Genomic DNA, 18,133 nt, shown 5'->3' with positions numbered 1-18,133 from the left:
TTATCCGATTGAGATATATAAAAACGATAACTTTTTAAATTAGTTCTAGTTGTTATCATGCATTTTTGCGTAACATAAACAATTTTTAATAAGTTAACTAGAATAATTAGTTGAAATACACTAAAGTTTAACCAATTTTTAACAATGATGCCTACAAGCATTGTAACTAATATGTGGTTAAAATTATTGGTGATTATTTCATTTGCTTATTCAAGTAATTCAGAAATAAATCCATCTGAATATATTGATTGTATGGAAAATCCTTATAATGATAAGTGTAGATTTGCTTTATCAGAGCCTTATAGATATGTTGCGAATTATAATGACAGTGAAATAATATTACCAGGTGAAATATTAATTATTAATATATTAATACACTAATGAGTCAAAAATTAAATGAATGTTTAAAAAATTTATTTATTTAATTTTATTTTCTAAAAGGTTGCAAAGCTGAAAAAATTTTCTTGTTCATCAGACATGGAACACGATTACCAGATCCAGAGGTTCTTGTAGTAATGGACAGACTTCCAATTCTACAACAAAAAATTCTCAACTACTGCAATGAAGAGAGTTCATCATGTTACTTGAATGAAAAACAATTACAAGATTTAGCTGATTGGAAATTCGTTAAAATTCCTATAGAGGATAATATGCTTTTGGTTGAAGAGGGTCAGAGAGAACATGTTGGATTGGGAAAACGATTTCAGTCAAGATTTCCTGACTTGATGCCAGAAGAATATGATAATACCATTTATCAAGTAATTATTAAACGATCAATGTCACATAAACTATTTTTGTACATTAATGAATAATTAGTTTCTATATAAATACATTAATTTGGTTGATTAGTTTCGAACCACTAATACTCAACGAACACGGGAAAGCGGAAGACAATTTACGATTGGTCTATTTGGTGAGCAACAAAGTAATGAAGTTGAATTTCCTGAACCTCGAGATAAAGATCCAGTACTCAATGTGAGTTTTTTTAATTAATGATAAAACAACAAAATTTTAATATTTATCTTGAATTTTTTTTTTATTTTTTAGTTCTATGAAGTGTGTGATAGATGGATAAAAGAAGTAGAACAGAACCCCGAAACCTATGTAGAGTATGAAAAATTCAAGGCTGGTGAAGTAGTACTATCAATGCTGATAGATTTCACTGAACGACTAGGATTTAGAGTTACTTTTGGTAAGAGAGTAGTAACAAGAATTAAAAACTTTTATCATCTACTTTTTTTACACTACTCAAAGTGCTTTTACTTTTGCCGGCTCTATTGAATTGCTAATTGATACTTTCTTTTAAAGAAGTATAGATCAGTTAGTAATTTGATAAAGTAAGAAAAAGGTTCAAAATAAATTTCGTATGAAACGATAATATAATTAAAAAATATCAAATGTTGTATCAAATTTTAATGCAATACATTCATTTATTTATAGTTTTATCTATTTTTCAATAGTTTTTAATAGTAGTAAAAATAATTAAAAAAATTTTAGAAATTGTAATTTACTTGAAATTATATCCACATACAATTTGTCTGAAATGTTTCATTTCTGTAATCAGATGATGTGAACGCTATGTATTCAATGTGTCTCTTTGAAGTTGCTTGGGATGAACAAGTAACAGCTCCCTGGTGTCCACTTCTAACTTCAGAAGATCTTGAAATTATGGAATTCTCTGAAGACCTAAGATACTTTTACACTGATGGATATGTATACCCACTAACAGCGCAGCAAGTATGTCCAGTTATGGTTGACATGTTTCAATTTTTCAGGTATGTCTAGCATAACTCATTTTACTCTACTTTTTTCAAATATAAATTTTTTAATCTTATGTTATATCAATAATTACATTCCAGATCAAATGATACCTTCAGAACAATGGCCTCTTTTACTCACTCAGAAGCTGTATTAAAAGCGTTAACGTTTTTGGGAATATATAATGACAATAAAACATTTTATCATGATTCATTTGAATCATCAAGAGATAGATTATGGCGAGCTAGTCTTATTGATGCATTTGCATCAAATATTGCTTTCGTATCTTACAACTGTGAATCAAGTGGGCAAAGTATTCTGTTTATGCACCAAGAACGTATTGTAACTATTCCTGGATGTCCTGAAGGCGTTCCATGTCCTTTAAATATAATGGAAGAGAAATTTCCTGATAATGATGAGGCGTGTGATTTTGATAATCTATGCTTCGTCTAACGAGAATTAACTGCTCCAAAATAACAAAGTAATTCAACAACATAATTTGAGTATCATTAAATTCGTTATCATGATTAAGATAATTATTAATTACTTATTCATTGAATCATTATTTGAAAAAAAAAAGATCACTCTAATTTGTGTGTAATAATACGATACAAGCAGACTGTTTTGATTTTAAAAGTCATCCATTTAATAAATTAAATAAAATATTATTATTAATTTTTTTTATATAAAATTTAAACAACTAGAAAAGATTTACATTCATGGTCTGTTCTATGTTCAGGATGAAGCAGAATTAATATTCTAAAGATGACAAGCAGAAGGACAAGACTGTAGAGAATAGAACATGAGTAGCTAAGATGGCATTTCAGGAATGTAATCATCAATTGGATTTTACGGAGATTGTACCCTACATATACATGATTTCCATCTGTTGTTTATATATGCTATTTTGTATCCATATTTGCACCCACACGAATCATCGGAAATGAATGGTTTATTTACAGATTTACTGTATTCGTGTAAATTTTAAAAAGTCACATAAAATACATTATTAATACTTTACGTAAATTATTATTGATAATGTATAAATATCGTAATTAAAAAAAGCAGTTTGTCTTTTTATTTATTTTAATCTCCAACATACTTTGCATAAACTTTGTTAGTGATTTCCATTTATATTATCCAGAATATTTGATTTTTTTTATCATTCATGGATTTCGTTGTATTGGATTTGACATAAATTTTTTTTCTTTTTTTTCAACTCAATGCCTTCTTCTCCTAGTTTACTCGAGCCATAAAATTCATGCAATCCAATGTTACAGCATATTTTAGAATTCAGGAAAATACATTTTTTCGCAATCAACAGTAAAAAAATTTTGATTTATTTTTTGGAGTAAATATTTTACAGAATATGCGATATGAAATAAAATAAAATATATTGTTTTATATTATGAAATTAACTGCTATTCACATTAAACCATTTATAAAGCTTACAGTTTTTCATTATGAAAAAAATAAAAATTTTCCATTTCGTTCATGATCGAATTAAAAGAAAGAATAAAAATCAGTAAAAATGTCGTATTTGTTTATAAATAAACATACGGAGATATAAAAATTTTTCAATGAAATTTAACGATCGTTCCCAAATATATCCGGAAACTCATAAAATAGATGGAAGCAACTCGAATATTTTTTACTCTCTCTTCCTTCTGCTTGTACATACTTTTCCGTTTATTATTTCAGACGACTGCAGTGGTTTACATGGTGCCCACCGTAAATCCTTGAATGTTTCTTCTAGCTGTTTAACATTTATACTGAAAACTCATCAGTAAGATACCAGCTGCAGATGAGCATCATCGTCTAATTGCAAACTTTTCATAAGGTAGCACAAAGTTTCACTTATCCCTCTTCAAAGCTGTTGTTGAATATATCATTTTAAACTTTACATTTTCCTCAAGCTATTACTAAATTCAGCTTACGTGTATGTGTTCAACATCTAGAGGTGTATACAAACTTATAAAGGAAGTTTTGGTGATTTTGATTGATTACTCTATACACACTGTCATAAATAATCATGCCGTTATCTGGTACCTCATCCCAAGACACCCTACAACCTCTTACACCCCCAGTGAGTATTCACCGTTTTATTAATGACACCTTCTCTTGCACAACATTAAATTCTTTAAGTATAAAAGAAAAACTAGGAATATTTCCAGTCTACTTACACTTTATTCCGGTTTTTGATGAGAAACAATGTTCTAGAAGATTTTTAATTCATTATTTTTTACTCCAACATGATAATCTTATCAGTAATGCTATGAAAAATAATAGTGGATTATTAAAAGTATTACAATGTAAGAAGTGGAACAAAAGTTTTATTCAATTTGAATGGTAAATAAAAATAATCTTGAGACTAAGTAATTTTAAAGAGTATTCAAAATCGCTCGGAAAACTTCAATTAATGATAAGTCTATTGTTTTAACAAAGTAGTGTATTTAATTAAATTACTGCGGTAGAAGAAAATTGAAAAGTTTCAACTAATCGTAAATTTACTATTTCCTTTTATTAAAATAGAAATTTAAATGAAATTTTGATTAGTACAGATTTTCTTCAAAATATTTGAGATGAAGTCAAGAAGTTTCTTTTAATATTATTATTATTATTTTATTCTTCAAAGGAGAAATTTAATTGTTTTTTTACTCTGAAGAAATGTTGATTCATTCATTTCTATTTACTACAAAATTCATTTAATTCAAATGATAAAACAATAACGTTGAAAAATAAAAAAATTTAAATGTGTCTATTAAAATTCAAAATAATAATGGACTTTCTAGTTCTCTGTTGATCATTTATCTTTTATATCTGCATTTTTCTATGCATAGATAAAATCATTTTCAATCACTAGTGATATTGAAAAATAATTGTTTTCAATAACATCTTTAATGTCATTCAATTCAATTAAAATAAAAAATTACTAATCAAAATAATATAATTAATTTTCGATACCAAGTTTGAGTTAATCATTATGATCGATTAAACAATTGATATATAAAAATTTCCTGCTACATAGAAATATCATTTAATTATTCGAATTTCACTGACAACAGTAATATAGTGACACATTTCATGAATAATACATAAAAATTAAATATATATGAAAACAATTCAAAAGATGTCATCTACTGTGCAAATTTTCTACACATGTACACTGATTATTATTTGCAAACAAGCGAAATGTAATTGGACGACCTGTCGCAATTGATTTTCCCATGAGTCTCGTTTACGACTACACACATTTTCAATGCATAGATAATTTATGATAACTGCTTTCCTGATCGATGCTTCTATTACACTATGAAAATGAAACAGTGAAAATTTGATAAGATTATGGTGTACTACATATACATATCAACACTTTTAGAAACTTAATACTTTTGCCGTCTAAAAACAATTCACACAAAGTCAGAAAATACTTTGATAAAATTTTTAACATTACCATAGTTGTTGCGATGAAATATCAGAAGTTTGTAGAATATATTCAAAGGTTTATATAAGTTTGTTTGGTATTTTTTTAACATTGAATACAGAAGTTATTCCAAAAGAAATAAACATTAAACTTGGAAAATTATTTCAGTTTTGGTTTATGAGTTTACTTGTTATATTTTTCAAATGATTAACATCTTTTATGTTGTAATAACCAAAATGGTTTCTTTGTAAAATACGTTATTGAAAAAAGAAATATCGTATAAAAAATGACAAAAAAATAGTTAAGTATAAAAAGTAATTGTGAAATAATCAACATCGTTCAATTACTGTTATTTTACATTGATTTATTTTACACTTGCACAGGGTGATCATCATCATACAGGACGTTACGTTGTTGTTGGTGCAGTCTTGGCAGTCACGTTGTTGATTCTACATCACGTGCTGCTTCGCGATACTTCAACAATCGCTGGGATTTGCATACCTACTATCGTAATGATGACTTACATTCTTTGGGTTTTCTACTCAGCTCGCAAAGACAGACTAAAGGTCTCATTTCAAGTATTTCTAGCATTTTTTTAATTTTCTCTTTAAAAAAAGAAAAGTTTACTTTATAACGTATTCTATTTTTAACAATGAATTAAACTATTTCAACAATTTTGAACTAAAATTGAAAATAAAATAATAAAAAATTAAATAAATGAAAGTACAGCAATAGAAGATAATTATAGAACATAGATTCAAATAAAGTTTTAATTCTCTCGGTCTAGTTGCCGACAAGATCATTTGGTTGTTTGACTTGACTGTTTATTTGACATTGCAAACAGATGGACATCCTGAAGTCTCACCAAAGCAGGCTTTCAAATTCCTGGTAATCCTGTCCTTTGATTAAAATTCCATCAACCGTCAGAGTCATTGTTCCATTGAAACTAATACCTCTTCTATTATCCATCAGGTGATGGAACAAAATAACGTCAACAACTGTGATGAAAAATTGAACTATACCATGCTTCACATATAGTTTATTATCAAATTTGTGGTCACTTAAATTTTGCATATTTAAAATTCTCTTACATATTCATTCAATATGAAATATAAATTGCAAAGGAATTACTGATATTACCTTTTTCTTAAAATTTAGTATATTTTGTAAAATACAGTTTATATAATATTAATCTAATTTTATATGGGAATTAAATAATCAAAGGAGTTTGCAAAATAATTTATAACTATAAATTAAAATTCTTTTTTCAAAACGAAGTTATATCGTTTAATAAATTAATAAATGGAATACTGAAAACTGTTGTAGAATATGCAGATCTTTATATAATATTTATAATCGAAAAAAGTTCTTTTATGTATCGAATTTTCTCGTAAAATAACCCAAAGTATTTCTGGAAGATTTAACACTTGTAGTGAAAGTGCATTGAACTATCTCTCATTAATCTTCTAATTTTCTTGTTGAATTTGAATAGACTTTTACAGATTCAAATTGTGATTAAACTTTAGCAGCATATAATACATGTGCTTGGCGTAGCAGAATTAATCACATTTCATCCTTGATTTTCCTAAATGAGCTGAATGCTATGAAATATAGTAGTAAAACGCGTTGAATAATCAACTCATGTATAAATTTTATAATTCAGATGCATGTTGAAATTAAATATTTTATACAAATGAATGATGACAGTGTATATAGTCCAATAGTCAAAGCAAGAAATAAAATACGTACAAATCAGTATAAATGAATGATTTAATGACTAACCAAGTGCAAAATGCACATTTGTCTCACAAATTGTAATCAGTCGTTGTTTTCGAGCAGACACGACGAATGGCTTTGACCATGCAACAACTGACGGAAGTGATTAGCAATGTACCAGGAAATATGAGCAAAGCAACTGGAGATAGTCGAAGGTGTACGACTGAAGCTATGAGAGAAACACAGGAAAGGAATCCTGCCATGACAAGTGTACAGGGAAGACCGGTGATGTTGTCAACAACAAAGGCTTGTCAAACCAATGAAACACAGCAACGTTTTAACCATGATCTTGGAAACATCACGTGAAGTTTTTTTTATCTATTTCCCAATATTTAACTTTTATTATTTTATCTTCAAATATTTTGTAATTGTATGTAATAAATTATTTATTATTGAGATGTAAATGATGCTATTGAATATTTTTTCAGAAGAATACACAGGTATAGCTTAACATATTGATTTGAAGAACTTTGTGTGGAATTTAATATATTAAAATGAATATAAATAGAACTAGAATTTAAGTAATTTTGGTAATTATGCAGGAAGTGAGTTCATCTCAGAAGGGAATAACTTTTTAATTTAATTAACAATAATATCAACATATAATTTAATATAAGCTTTCAAATATTATTCTTACTTGGATGTTATTTGTCTTTAATAAATATGTTGAAAAATTATTATGTGATGAAAAATTGTTCTAAATTATGAAAGCAACAATATATTCCAAGGTTAAGGTTATCAAAAACAAGCCCTATTTTTCTAAAACGTTCTTTCAAATGATGAGCTTATTCCTGCTTTTTTTTATACTGCATTAGATCATGAACCTTGGTAAAAAGTGAAGTTATCAATTGAACAGAAATTATGAAGCTACCATTTTGGCATAATTATTATAATTTTTATTAATATCATGATAATATTTTTTATATTTAAAAAAATTTTACTTGGAACTCTCATTACATAATAAATTTATCTTTTTGAATATAATTATTAAGCTTATTATAGCTGTAGAAGTTACTAACTGAAATGAAAATGGAATATTACTAAAATTAGCAAAAAAGAGATTAAACTAAATTATAAATAATGATAAATTTACATTGCTGTGATGATAATTTAATTAGTAACAAACTAAAATTATCTACTATTTCATAATTATATTTATATACATTTTTTGCACGATCATTTATTATAAAAACAAAACATACAAAGAATCTATTTTTGTAATGATCAAAAGATACTTTGAAGTCACTTTTGATTAGTTTTTTTTCATATATACATTCTTTGTTAAATAAATAACTAAAATGTTAATTTTATGGAATTTATTTATAGGCTTGTTTACAATTGATCCTCATGGTCCATTGAGATTATCATTAATGACAGGAGAAAAATTGATAAGAATAATTTTGAATGAATACACTCTTTGTTGTTTGACTGGATTTAACATTAACTTGGTTGGCCTTGTACGCTTTGCTTGACAACAAGCCATGTGCGAGTGACAACCACCAGCGGGTAACCACCAGCATTAGCACAGTGAGTACATGCCAGGATAATATAAAGTTTAACCAGACTTGAGTAATAGTTTGGAATATTCAACTTTTATAGTTTTTCCTTTATGGGATATAATATACATATCTATAATTATAACTTATTTTTACGCCAATATCCAAGCAAACTTATTATAAAATGCTAATTTTATTCGATTTAATTTTTGACATTTTTACACTCATAAGTTAAAATTATCGCTTGAACCAGGTATACTCTTGTGATTGGAAAATTTGATAATACTTGCCAACATGATATTTTGTTGTCTAAAAATTGCACTTTCATTTTTGCATATTGTGTTCTCCTCCTGTGAGAAATTGTTTCGATACAATAGTGCCTTGATGAAGGACCAATTAACAGCAATAGGGTTGATTATTACTACACTGAATTTTACTATGGAATTTTAGGAAGAAATATTTTCTATTATAGAAAAACTAGTTGATGATGTATATTATCTTAAAATAAATTGTTGAATTTATTTACACATTTTTTAATACTCTCTCAAAATTAAAAATGTTGTATTTAAATATCTGATTAATGAAAATATGGTAAAAAGATTTAAAAAGAGGAAACTTGTGATAAAAACCATTATTTTAATTGTACTTAATTGTACTTATCAACATCAAAGTGTACTTTGAGCTTGCATTTACTTATAAAATTAATTCGTGGAAAAATTTAAGCAAAATTTCTCGAGAGAAAATGTTTTATACAATACGTGAATTAAATAAACTTATGTTAATGTAATTAAACTTTATATCGCATTAAAGTATAAGTTTATTGAAGGTAAATAAATGTATTGATTAGAAAATTTCAAGATATCTATTTAATTTCATTAATTGGAAGCTTAAATTCTATATCAAGTAAAAACATGATTTCATTTCTTTTGATTTAATATAATTTATTGCATCAAAAGAAATGAAATCAATATTATATTTCATTGTATTAATTGTAATAAAAAATATCTAACAATCAGTTGCAGAAATTATCCGCAAATAAATCAGTAAATCCACGACATTTTTAATACTCAATTTTTTCGACGCACAACGAAATTTTATCGACTACCATTTATTGCCCATTTTATTATTTCTTTTATGATTGGTGGAGAAATTATATCATATTTATTTCAATTGAATAAAAAAATTGAATGAAAAAGCACTGAAATATCATTGAAACCGTGTTTTAATTTGAGATTGATAAAAAAAATTTTTTTTATCAATTTTTTATTTCCTTAAGACTTCATCTGTATTGCAGTGATCAAGATAAGTTTTTAAATAAATAAAAATATTAAATAAAAAAAACTACTTGATAAATTTTTATTTTTACTTTATGATTAATCTTCGCATATAAAAGTTAGAATAAAACGTTACCATAAAAACTGACGATCTCACAGAAAGTTTAAATACTTAAATAACTTCTCATCACCACAACATTCAGGTTAACCTTAACCCCAAATGAAAAAGCACCGCTAAATTCGCAGTATTTTTTTTCAAAAACCAATTATGGAATGGCTGATTACATCAAATGGGTATTCCACGAAATAGGTCATGCAGTACGAAGATTCTTCGGTATCTTCAACCACCATTATCGCCAATCAAACCCGTAAAACTCTATTCATTAATATCCAACTAAATTGATTAAATAAATAAGTAAAGTAAACTGAAAAAGCATTTTCTCAGAGTAAATAATTTAGACTGTAATTCTTTTCAACAGCAGACGAGTTGTAAGATTCTCTCAGGTGATATCATACATCAGTGTTCCAAGTTACTACTACTGGTCTTCCTCTCTAAGAGAAACATACCTTGAAAAGACACAGATAAAGAGAAAGAAAATGAAGCAAAAAAGAAAAAAGAAACTGCAAGAGAGTCAAGGCGAAACCTGGAGATAATCGTCGGATTGCACTAGCTTATTGCTCGTCGAGTGAAAGAAAATCCTACTCGAATGTTCTGAGAGCTTGTATTCTTATCTTCATTTTCAATTTTTTTTTCTTTCATTTCGTGAGAAAAATCCTAAGTTTAAAAAAATAAATAATAGAGAATTTAAATGATAGCAATTCACGTTAGTATCCTTTGTTGTCTTTCTCATCTAGAAAAAGAACAATGCCAATGCATTTAAGCATAGAGTTGCATATTTGTCTATTTAATGAAGCGTACGGTAGCATGTTTGTCTTGAAAAAAATTCTCATTTATTACTCTTGTAGTATTTCTTTGTTCTTTATGTAACGTCATCACCCGTTTTTATTTTTACTAACAGAAAGGCTTTTTGTGTAACACTGAATGGTTATTTTATTATAAAAATTCATGGAAACATTGTAAATTAGAAATTTCTTTGCAAAATTACGAACTTTATGATGTTTTGTATTTTTATTTTTCAAGTTTTTATTGGAGTTTTACATTTCAGAAAATTTTTCATGAGTTTTTATCACCCTTTTTTTACCACAAAAATTTGAAACTTTCCATAAATTCTAAAAGCACTATTAGAATTCAAGTAAATCAGTCGATTGAAACTGAAAGCGGTGTTTTAAAGCTCATGTGTAGTCTTTTATTTTTATTTTTTTCTATCGTTGCACAATTTTTTTGTCGAGTGATCAAATATCAAAGCAATAACTCTTTACTTTAAATGTCACCAACTTTTGATCTAATATACAAGCGATAATTAAACAATCTCTTGGATATCATTATTGAGTTGAAGGGTTTCTTATTCAAAAGCTTCAACTATATTACCTATAAAAAAATTTCTTTTATCTTGTAATATCCGTTTAGAAGTCCTTTACAAATCTCGTTTTTATAGCTTTCATTTAACTCGCTGTCATTTTGTGAGAAATAGTTAATTCGTCGACATGTTGACCTTCTCTTCGAGCTGAATTTGCCCCAAGTAATTGAGTAAAAGTTCAGATTGTGTAGAATTTTTTTATACTCGAGATTGTTAAAAAGGTACTGAATAAAAAAAAGCATTTTCCTTTCAATCAGTCATTGTAAAGCAATTTATAAAAAATGCACGTAAAAAGTGATATTTAAGTTTTATCATAATAATAATATCATGTTTTTTGAGTGTGAAAAAATCAAAATAAATTGACTAAACAGTGTAACATAATAATAATAAGAACCATCATCAAGTGTTACTCTAAAAAGTTATAAAATACTCTTGTTCTCGTTCTAATTTAGACACGAATTGGAAATTCTCTCTTGAACATTTGCATGAGAGTCAGAGTTGTTGAATGAGCAGAACAACTCTGTTAGAGTTTTATTCGTTCAAGAGTAATTGGATTACCCGAGTTAGGAATAGGTCTAAAGTTTAGTGGTGCACGTCCACAATACAATAATAAGCGGATAAAAATGAGGATAAATAAAAATTAAATTACATCATAAAAGTCACAAGTAAAAAAAGAATTTATCTTGATAAATAATCATAATAATACTTGTAATAAAAATTATTTATTAGCCAATTTCACGTTCAAATGGAAAAGTAAATATAGAAGTCATACTTTACTTTTTTCAAAATTAATATCAGTATTTAATGTGAATCAGTTGGACAATGGCACTATTATTTGAAGTCACTAAACTTATGATCAATTTTTTAGAAAAGTAGTTATTGAATGATGTTCATTACTTACCAATAAAAAAAGTTTTACTGTTGACCCTTTGATTGGTAATAGGATCTTTTCCATTTAATTCTTTCAATAAAATTTTTGTTTATTATTTATTATCTACAGTTATTCCAATTTATTTGAACTTATTGGAGTTCCGGAGACTTAGTGTATATAACTTCTTAAAAAAGTTGGTTTGATTTAATCTTAACCAATGTTAATAAATCACCAACAAATTCATTGATTCAAAGAAAAGATCTTCCTTATTAAGTTCATGATTAATAATTATTGATTATTTATTATAAATACATGTTAAAGATTAACAGAACAATCTCCATCGAATTCTGATGCACTTTTTCTTGATTTTTGACTATCTGGAGCAACTACATTACAATATATACAATAATAAAACCAGTATGCTAGTAGAATACTAAAAATGGCAGCCAAGTGATGTTCATGTTCTTATTTTCATTTGCAACCTAGATAAAATCGAATGCTTTTATTTTATTACTCTCAAAAATTCTGCATTGTTCTACTTTCATAAGTCACAGCCCATTAAAAACACTTCAGTTGAAATGATTTAATCAACTAACACTTTAATTTAGTAATCAAGCATGCTTTTTATGGTGAAATAAGGCTCAAAATTTATTATCTCGATTCAGTATTGATGACAATTGACTCATTAACGCTGCTATATTTAAATGAACTAGTTAATAAATTTGACCAAGTTTGAACAAATTATTTTCTCAGTCTGACATCAAACAGAGTATACAAGATATAATTAAATAGAAATGAGTAATTGAGAAGTACGGAAAAGTATAACTGTTTTTTGATAGTTGAAATATATCATGGGTAAAGCAAAACTTCATTTTAATGAAAAACGTTATACTGTTAAAATAGAATTTCTGATTTATACGTGCTTGAAAATGATATACTTTATGAATATGATATGAAATGGGTATACCTAGACATGTGCAGATGGTTAAAGTGTTTTAGAACTCAGCTTAAATCCAAGTGAGTTCTTGCTACACATCAAGAACTCACAAACAGTTTTGAAAGTAATTATCCGTCATTTTCATCCACTTGTTTCATGTAATCAATAATTTAAACAGTTTCATTTTTTTTTAATAAATGGTGAAAAGTTAAACAAAGCTATCACAATATTATTTTAATAATCTGATTTTCATCACAATATGATAGAACAGATTTTCTATTTTCAGAAATTATACTCTTCAAAAATGAAAAAATAAAAATTGTTGTAAAATAATGGGAATTTATCGAAATGCTAAAGATTTTTGCTATTTTAAAGAATATTAACAGAAAATTTTATTGATCTATTTTTTTATTTTTTAAAATTATAAATAGTTTATAGAAACTTTCATTTCTTATTCATCATGTTTCTATTTTACAAAAACAAATTGAAATAAAAATCCTGTTTTATTTCTTTCACTTGATTAATTTATGGCAAATTTATATTACAATTTATAATTAAAGGATACAGTGGATATTCAATGAATGAATAAAATGTCAGAATAGAATGGTTTGAAAATAACAGACAATGTAAATTGACAGAATAATGGTAACGGAGTTGGAAATATTTGTTTGCCAGGCATAAAAAAAAATAATTACATCAGATTTACAAGCTACTGTCCATTGGTTTTGTTTGTTCTGTTATGTAACATGCCTGCAGAAGTATCCATTGCAAAAATAAATAATTATTTTCATGTCATGTCAGACTGAAAGAGGTTGAATTTTTGTGAGTATATGAAATTACATTTTAGTGAAATTTTTCAATAAGGTACTAACACAAATTGATTGTTTCAAGTACCTTTCAACGGGAAATAATGGAAAAAGTCATACACTGCAATTTTCCAATTCTGTTCATTTACCAGTAAATTGATCAGTTGTCAATAAATGGTAGTTTAATGATTCTTTTAAAATAAAACAGTGTCATTAAAAACCAATACAAGTTACATTTTTATTGTTTTTCTCACATTAACATCACTTTATTATTAATAATTAAACTTTATAATATTCTAGATAGCAATATTAATAATTAATATAACAATTTAAATAAATTGTTTGTTATCAAAAAAATTATCTAATGACATTTCTTTTTTCTCAACAACTTCACGTCTGACTAAAATAAGACTAAACTACTTAAGTAGTAAAAACAACTTTGAAATGCATTTCTATCTCAATAAGCAAGTAAATTTACTAAAATCACGATCAAGACTATCATCTATGTCTCTTTTAATTACAACAATCACCAAGAATACATTAACAATAATCTGATGGTGATGCTCTTGTGAGGTCAATAATTGGAATAATTACTTTATGAGAAGAGGGTGATAAATATACCAAGTCAATTGGACTTGGTGGATAATTAGTCTGGTAGATTAATTATTTCTGAGTAACCACATATTCATCAACGTTATGCAAGTGTTGATGAGATTGACGATGATCATATTCTCCTCTAGTTAAATGGAAAAACGACCAGTTTCTCTGCGTTGAACGTTCTGAATTCACGTAACAATAATTTACCATCTAAGTACTCCAGAGAGGCTGATGTGTATCACTAATTAAATTGTGCTATTGATTGAAACGAAATCAATAGCTGCTATCAATTATGAACCGTAAGAAATTTAAAGTTAATAAAAATTGATATCTGTATGACTCTAGTTCATAATGTTTTATAAGTAATAAAATGTACTACGAAAATATTTATATTTGTATATAAATATATATTTATATATTTAGTCGTCCATACTTATATATTCTCTTCTGCACTTGAAAATAAATTACCCACATAGCCACAGGGAAGTTGACGAGTATTCATCTAACAAAAGAGTCTAATAATTTTCTTGAGTCAATGTAAATTTTTATGTTCTTTCTATTTTATTTTTTTTTTTCATCATATTTCGCCTTCTACTATTTCTCTTGAAGCCTTGAGCTTGAGTACTCTGACAATTTAAACAATTCCGTTACTTAAATAAAGTTTGAGAGCCTTTGTTCGAGCTAATATAGCAATAAAGAAATAATATAGAAAGGAATATAGCCCAGAGTGCAGTGTTTTCTATGCTAGATAGTAAAAAGGAATAATTTAGTATCGTTAAATAAGCTTGGATGAAAGTTAAAACAAAAATATTCAATCTATTATAGATATAATAAGAAGATAGAAAGAAATGGAATTGTAATCAAATAAAAAATGCTTTTTTCTGTTACTATCTGGTTTATGAAATGTCAACTTTGAGTAGAGAAAATTTTTTTTAAAAATTATGAGGCTAAATGATGGACCACCAATAATTATTAAGGCTTGAAATAACTTTGGAATAAATATTTAAAAAATTTTCATTAGACAGTTTTTTTTAAATTAATTTTTTTGTCTATTTTTTAGTTAATAGAAAATTGCCCATAAATTTTGAATGTTTATTTGTCAATAATCCTGTTGGCAACAAATTTTAATGTAAAATTAATTATATTCAAGAGTTTTATTCATAGAAACAGTGATTAAAAATACATAATAAATTTCCGCATGTTTTTTGTTAAAGTTAAAAGTACCATCCCAAAAAGTTTTAATAATTCACTGGAGTACAAATGTTCTTAACTCGATACATTTCTGTATATATATAATTCCCTACTGCAAGGCAAAGAGTACACAGTAGGGTAAGTATATTTACATTTTACGACAATAACTAAATAAAATGTGATATTCTACAATTTAAATATCAACAAATTATATTTATTTCTTCAATGCTACAACTCAGTTGATTTTTTAACAAACTAACTTTTTTATATTAATTTAAAAAATTCTAATATTTAAAACGACTCCTTTATATTCACAATTAATTCATAAATTTGAAGCCTTGCAATATTAAGGGTTTGTTAAATTCTGAATAGAACTTGAATATATAATCCTTTGTTAAAGCCTTTGTGAAAAATTTTGTCGTTAAAATTTTAGTAGTATAATTATGAACATGGTTGGAATAAACCTTTTTGTGTTCGTATTGAAACCTAAAGATAACTTTAGCAGTACACTTAATATAAAGGTGGGTGGTTGTTTCAACAAGCTTAAAACTTTTTTCGAAATTTCTTATATTACATTTAAGATGTAATTTTGAGTTCAAACAAGTTCTGATAACTGAAATACTTTTGATAATACATGGACACATATATACGCCATTTTGATCGAATAATATTGTTCATCACGATAACTACAGTTCTACTTCTAGCTACACTATATATCTCCAAACTTTTAATCGGGTTAGTAATACCCAAGGAAAGTTATATACAACCTTACTATGTACCTTATTTCGACATCAAATAGGTCAAGCTCTATAAAATAAAATGGCATATTAAGTTTTCTTAAAAAGATATTGCATTTAAACCAACACATATCTCTCCATCACATTTATTATAAAATTATTCTATTATTCAATTGTCCATCTGAAATGTTTGTCATAACATTATTCAATAATATAAATTTAATTTTTTGCTCAGCATCAAAGAAGTGTATTAGAGACACATTTTTAAATATGAGAGAGGACATTATAATTTAAATATTTTATTAACTAATATAAGCTAACCTCAGGGTAATTATTTAAATCGTTATAAAAATAATCACAAAACACAGACATTAGTTGATGATTATTTAATTAACTGACTTGAGATTAAAATGAAGAAATAAACAGGAAAATATGGTGGATTTATTTTAAGATTAAATTTGTGAGGGTTCATTAATTATGTTGAATAAAGATTTATAATAAGAGTCCTTAATTAAGATTTAAAAGAGTTTTAAATGTTTTTTACAAAGATCTTAATGTCAAAAAGTATTTTTTTTTATTATTCAGTTGATAATAAAAAAAATTTATCAGTTTTTTTACATCGATTTTCAACTTGAAGACTTTGTGAAGAAAATGTTTTAGTTATCCATAAATCTTAGAAAAGGAATCGTATGAAATGTCACAATAAATTATCAGATGTTAAAGTCGACCTCCAAAAGATTAATTATTAAAAAATTCTTATAGCCATACATCACTGTATTTTTTTCTATAAACAAGGATTTAACTAAAAGAAAAAAAATATTATGTAAATATTTGTAAAAAGCTATAGTTAGGTTTTTGATCAAAATTCGTTTTACCTTACTTTATGTTCGTCATTGATCAAACTTTATCAATATTCCACAAGATCATGAAACTTTTCCTTGAAATTCACTGTCAGAGATAGACCATTCAATAAACCAGTTTGAGATCACCTTTAAGACGTTCATTCATATTTTGTCAACATAAAGAGACTGAAAATGAGTTATTAAATTAACTTATTACAGAAAAAGACATGAGAAGTCTTACATAGACTTTCACATCAAATAACTAATAGATCAAAATTGTTCACGTTCTCTATTCTTGTTTTATCATCTTTTCTCTCGCCCTTTTTTCCTCTTATCATCTAACTTTCTCTCCTTCAGTCTTTCTTAAAGAAGAGTTTTCTATTTACAATACGATCAATATGCATAAAATACAAGGTTAGATGATTCTAAATGACGTTCAATACTGCAAGAAACCTTTCCCGAAGAAATGGCAAGAGAGTCGTAAGAAAATAAGTGCTCATAAAAATAGGTAATTCCTTTTCCTGCATTAAGATTTTCTTTAAGAAATGTTCAGATGCATAAAAGGATCTATAGAAAGGTGTAAAAAGCTATTTTCTTTTATGTGTGAACATCCACTCGCGTTGAATAAGCAAGTTTGGATTTAAGCAAAGTATTGATTATTTATTGGTAATGAGTCGAAAATATTTTAATTCTAGAAAAAGCAGAAAATAAAAATTTTAGGCGTTTTTCCTATTTTTCTTCAAATTAAATTTTGGTTAATGGCTGAATATGGTTGAAACAAGATAAAGATTTTAATAAATGTTTGAAAAAAGTCCGGACTCTTGTTTTTAAATCAACTATTACAAGTAAAAATGATGTAATTTCTACCAATAAAAAACTCTTAGAAGTTTTACATTTTAGTTATTTAAATAATGATTATTTTCCATTACACGCAAATAAAAATATT

General features: G+C 26.4%; 2 protein-coding genes across 4 annotated transcripts; both read left to right on the top strand.

Moving 5' to 3' along the window:
• The first annotated feature begins 64 nt into the window (after nucleotides 1-64).
• Nucleotides 65-2,822, top strand: LOC118074398 (multiple inositol polyphosphate phosphatase 1-like). The gene is made up of 7 exons (XM_035095577.1): nucleotides 65-346; nucleotides 442-758; nucleotides 850-975; nucleotides 1,048-1,192; nucleotides 1,565-1,775; nucleotides 1,860-2,239; nucleotides 2,498-2,822. Exons 1-6 carry the CDS (start codon nucleotides 145-147, stop codon nucleotides 2,209-2,211), a joined length of 1,353 nt encoding a protein of 450 aa, XP_034951468.1. The 5' UTR covers nucleotides 65-144; the 3' UTR covers nucleotides 2,212-2,239; nucleotides 2,498-2,822.
• Nucleotides 2,823-3,553: 731 nt separating this feature from the next.
• Nucleotides 3,554-7,550, top strand: LOC118074489 (uncharacterized). 3 transcript variants are annotated; one of them, XM_035095726.1, is made up of 4 exons: nucleotides 3,554-3,598; nucleotides 3,717-3,844; nucleotides 5,566-5,748; nucleotides 7,022-7,550. In XM_035095726.1, the coding sequence occupies exons 2-4, from the start codon at nucleotides 3,791-3,793 to the stop codon at nucleotides 7,262-7,264; spliced, it is 480 nt and encodes a 159-aa protein (XP_034951617.1). In that variant the 5' UTR covers nucleotides 3,554-3,598; nucleotides 3,717-3,790; the 3' UTR covers nucleotides 7,265-7,550. The 3 variants fall into 3 exon arrangements, with proteins under 3 accessions (XP_034951617.1, XP_034951616.1, XP_034951614.1); XM_035095725.1 differs by having other exon boundaries at nucleotides 3,675-3,844; XM_035095723.1 differs by having other exon boundaries at nucleotides 3,573-3,844.
• The last annotated feature ends 10,583 nt before the right edge of the window (nucleotides 7,551-18,133 follow it).

Source organism: Chelonus insularis, unplaced genomic scaffold (assembly GCF_013357705.1).
Source record: "Chelonus insularis isolate UGA/USDA-ARS -01 unplaced genomic scaffold, ASM1335770v1 contig_135_pilon, whole genome shotgun sequence".
In the NCBI taxonomy this organism is placed as follows: domain Eukaryota; kingdom Metazoa; phylum Arthropoda; class Insecta; order Hymenoptera; family Braconidae; genus Chelonus; species Chelonus insularis.
This window is presented reverse-complemented; position numbering and strand designations above follow the sequence as displayed.

Excerpts from the sequence above, each read along its gene's own strand:
- LOC118074398 (XM_035095577.1), top strand. The coding sequence starts at position 145 with ATGATGCCTACAAGCATTGTAACTAATATGTGGTTAAAATTATTGGTG. Across the intron at positions 759-849 it reads ATGATAATACCATTTATCAA|TTTCGAACCACTAATACTCA; the intron begins GTAATTATTAAA and ends TTGGTTGATTAG. Across the intron at positions 1,776-1,859 it reads GACATGTTTCAATTTTTCAG|ATCAAATGATACCTTCAGAA; the intron begins GTATGTCTAGCA and ends ATTACATTCCAG.
- LOC118074489 (XM_035095726.1), top strand. The coding sequence starts at position 3,791 with ATGCCGTTATCTGGTACCTCATCCCAAGACACCCTACAACCTCTTACA. Across the intron at positions 3,845-5,565 it reads TACAACCTCTTACACCCCCA|GGTGATCATCATCATACAGG; the intron begins GTGAGTATTCAC and ends ACACTTGCACAG. Across the intron at positions 5,749-7,021 it reads CTCGCAAAGACAGACTAAAG|ACACGACGAATGGCTTTGAC; the intron begins GTCTCATTTCAA and ends GTTTTCGAGCAG.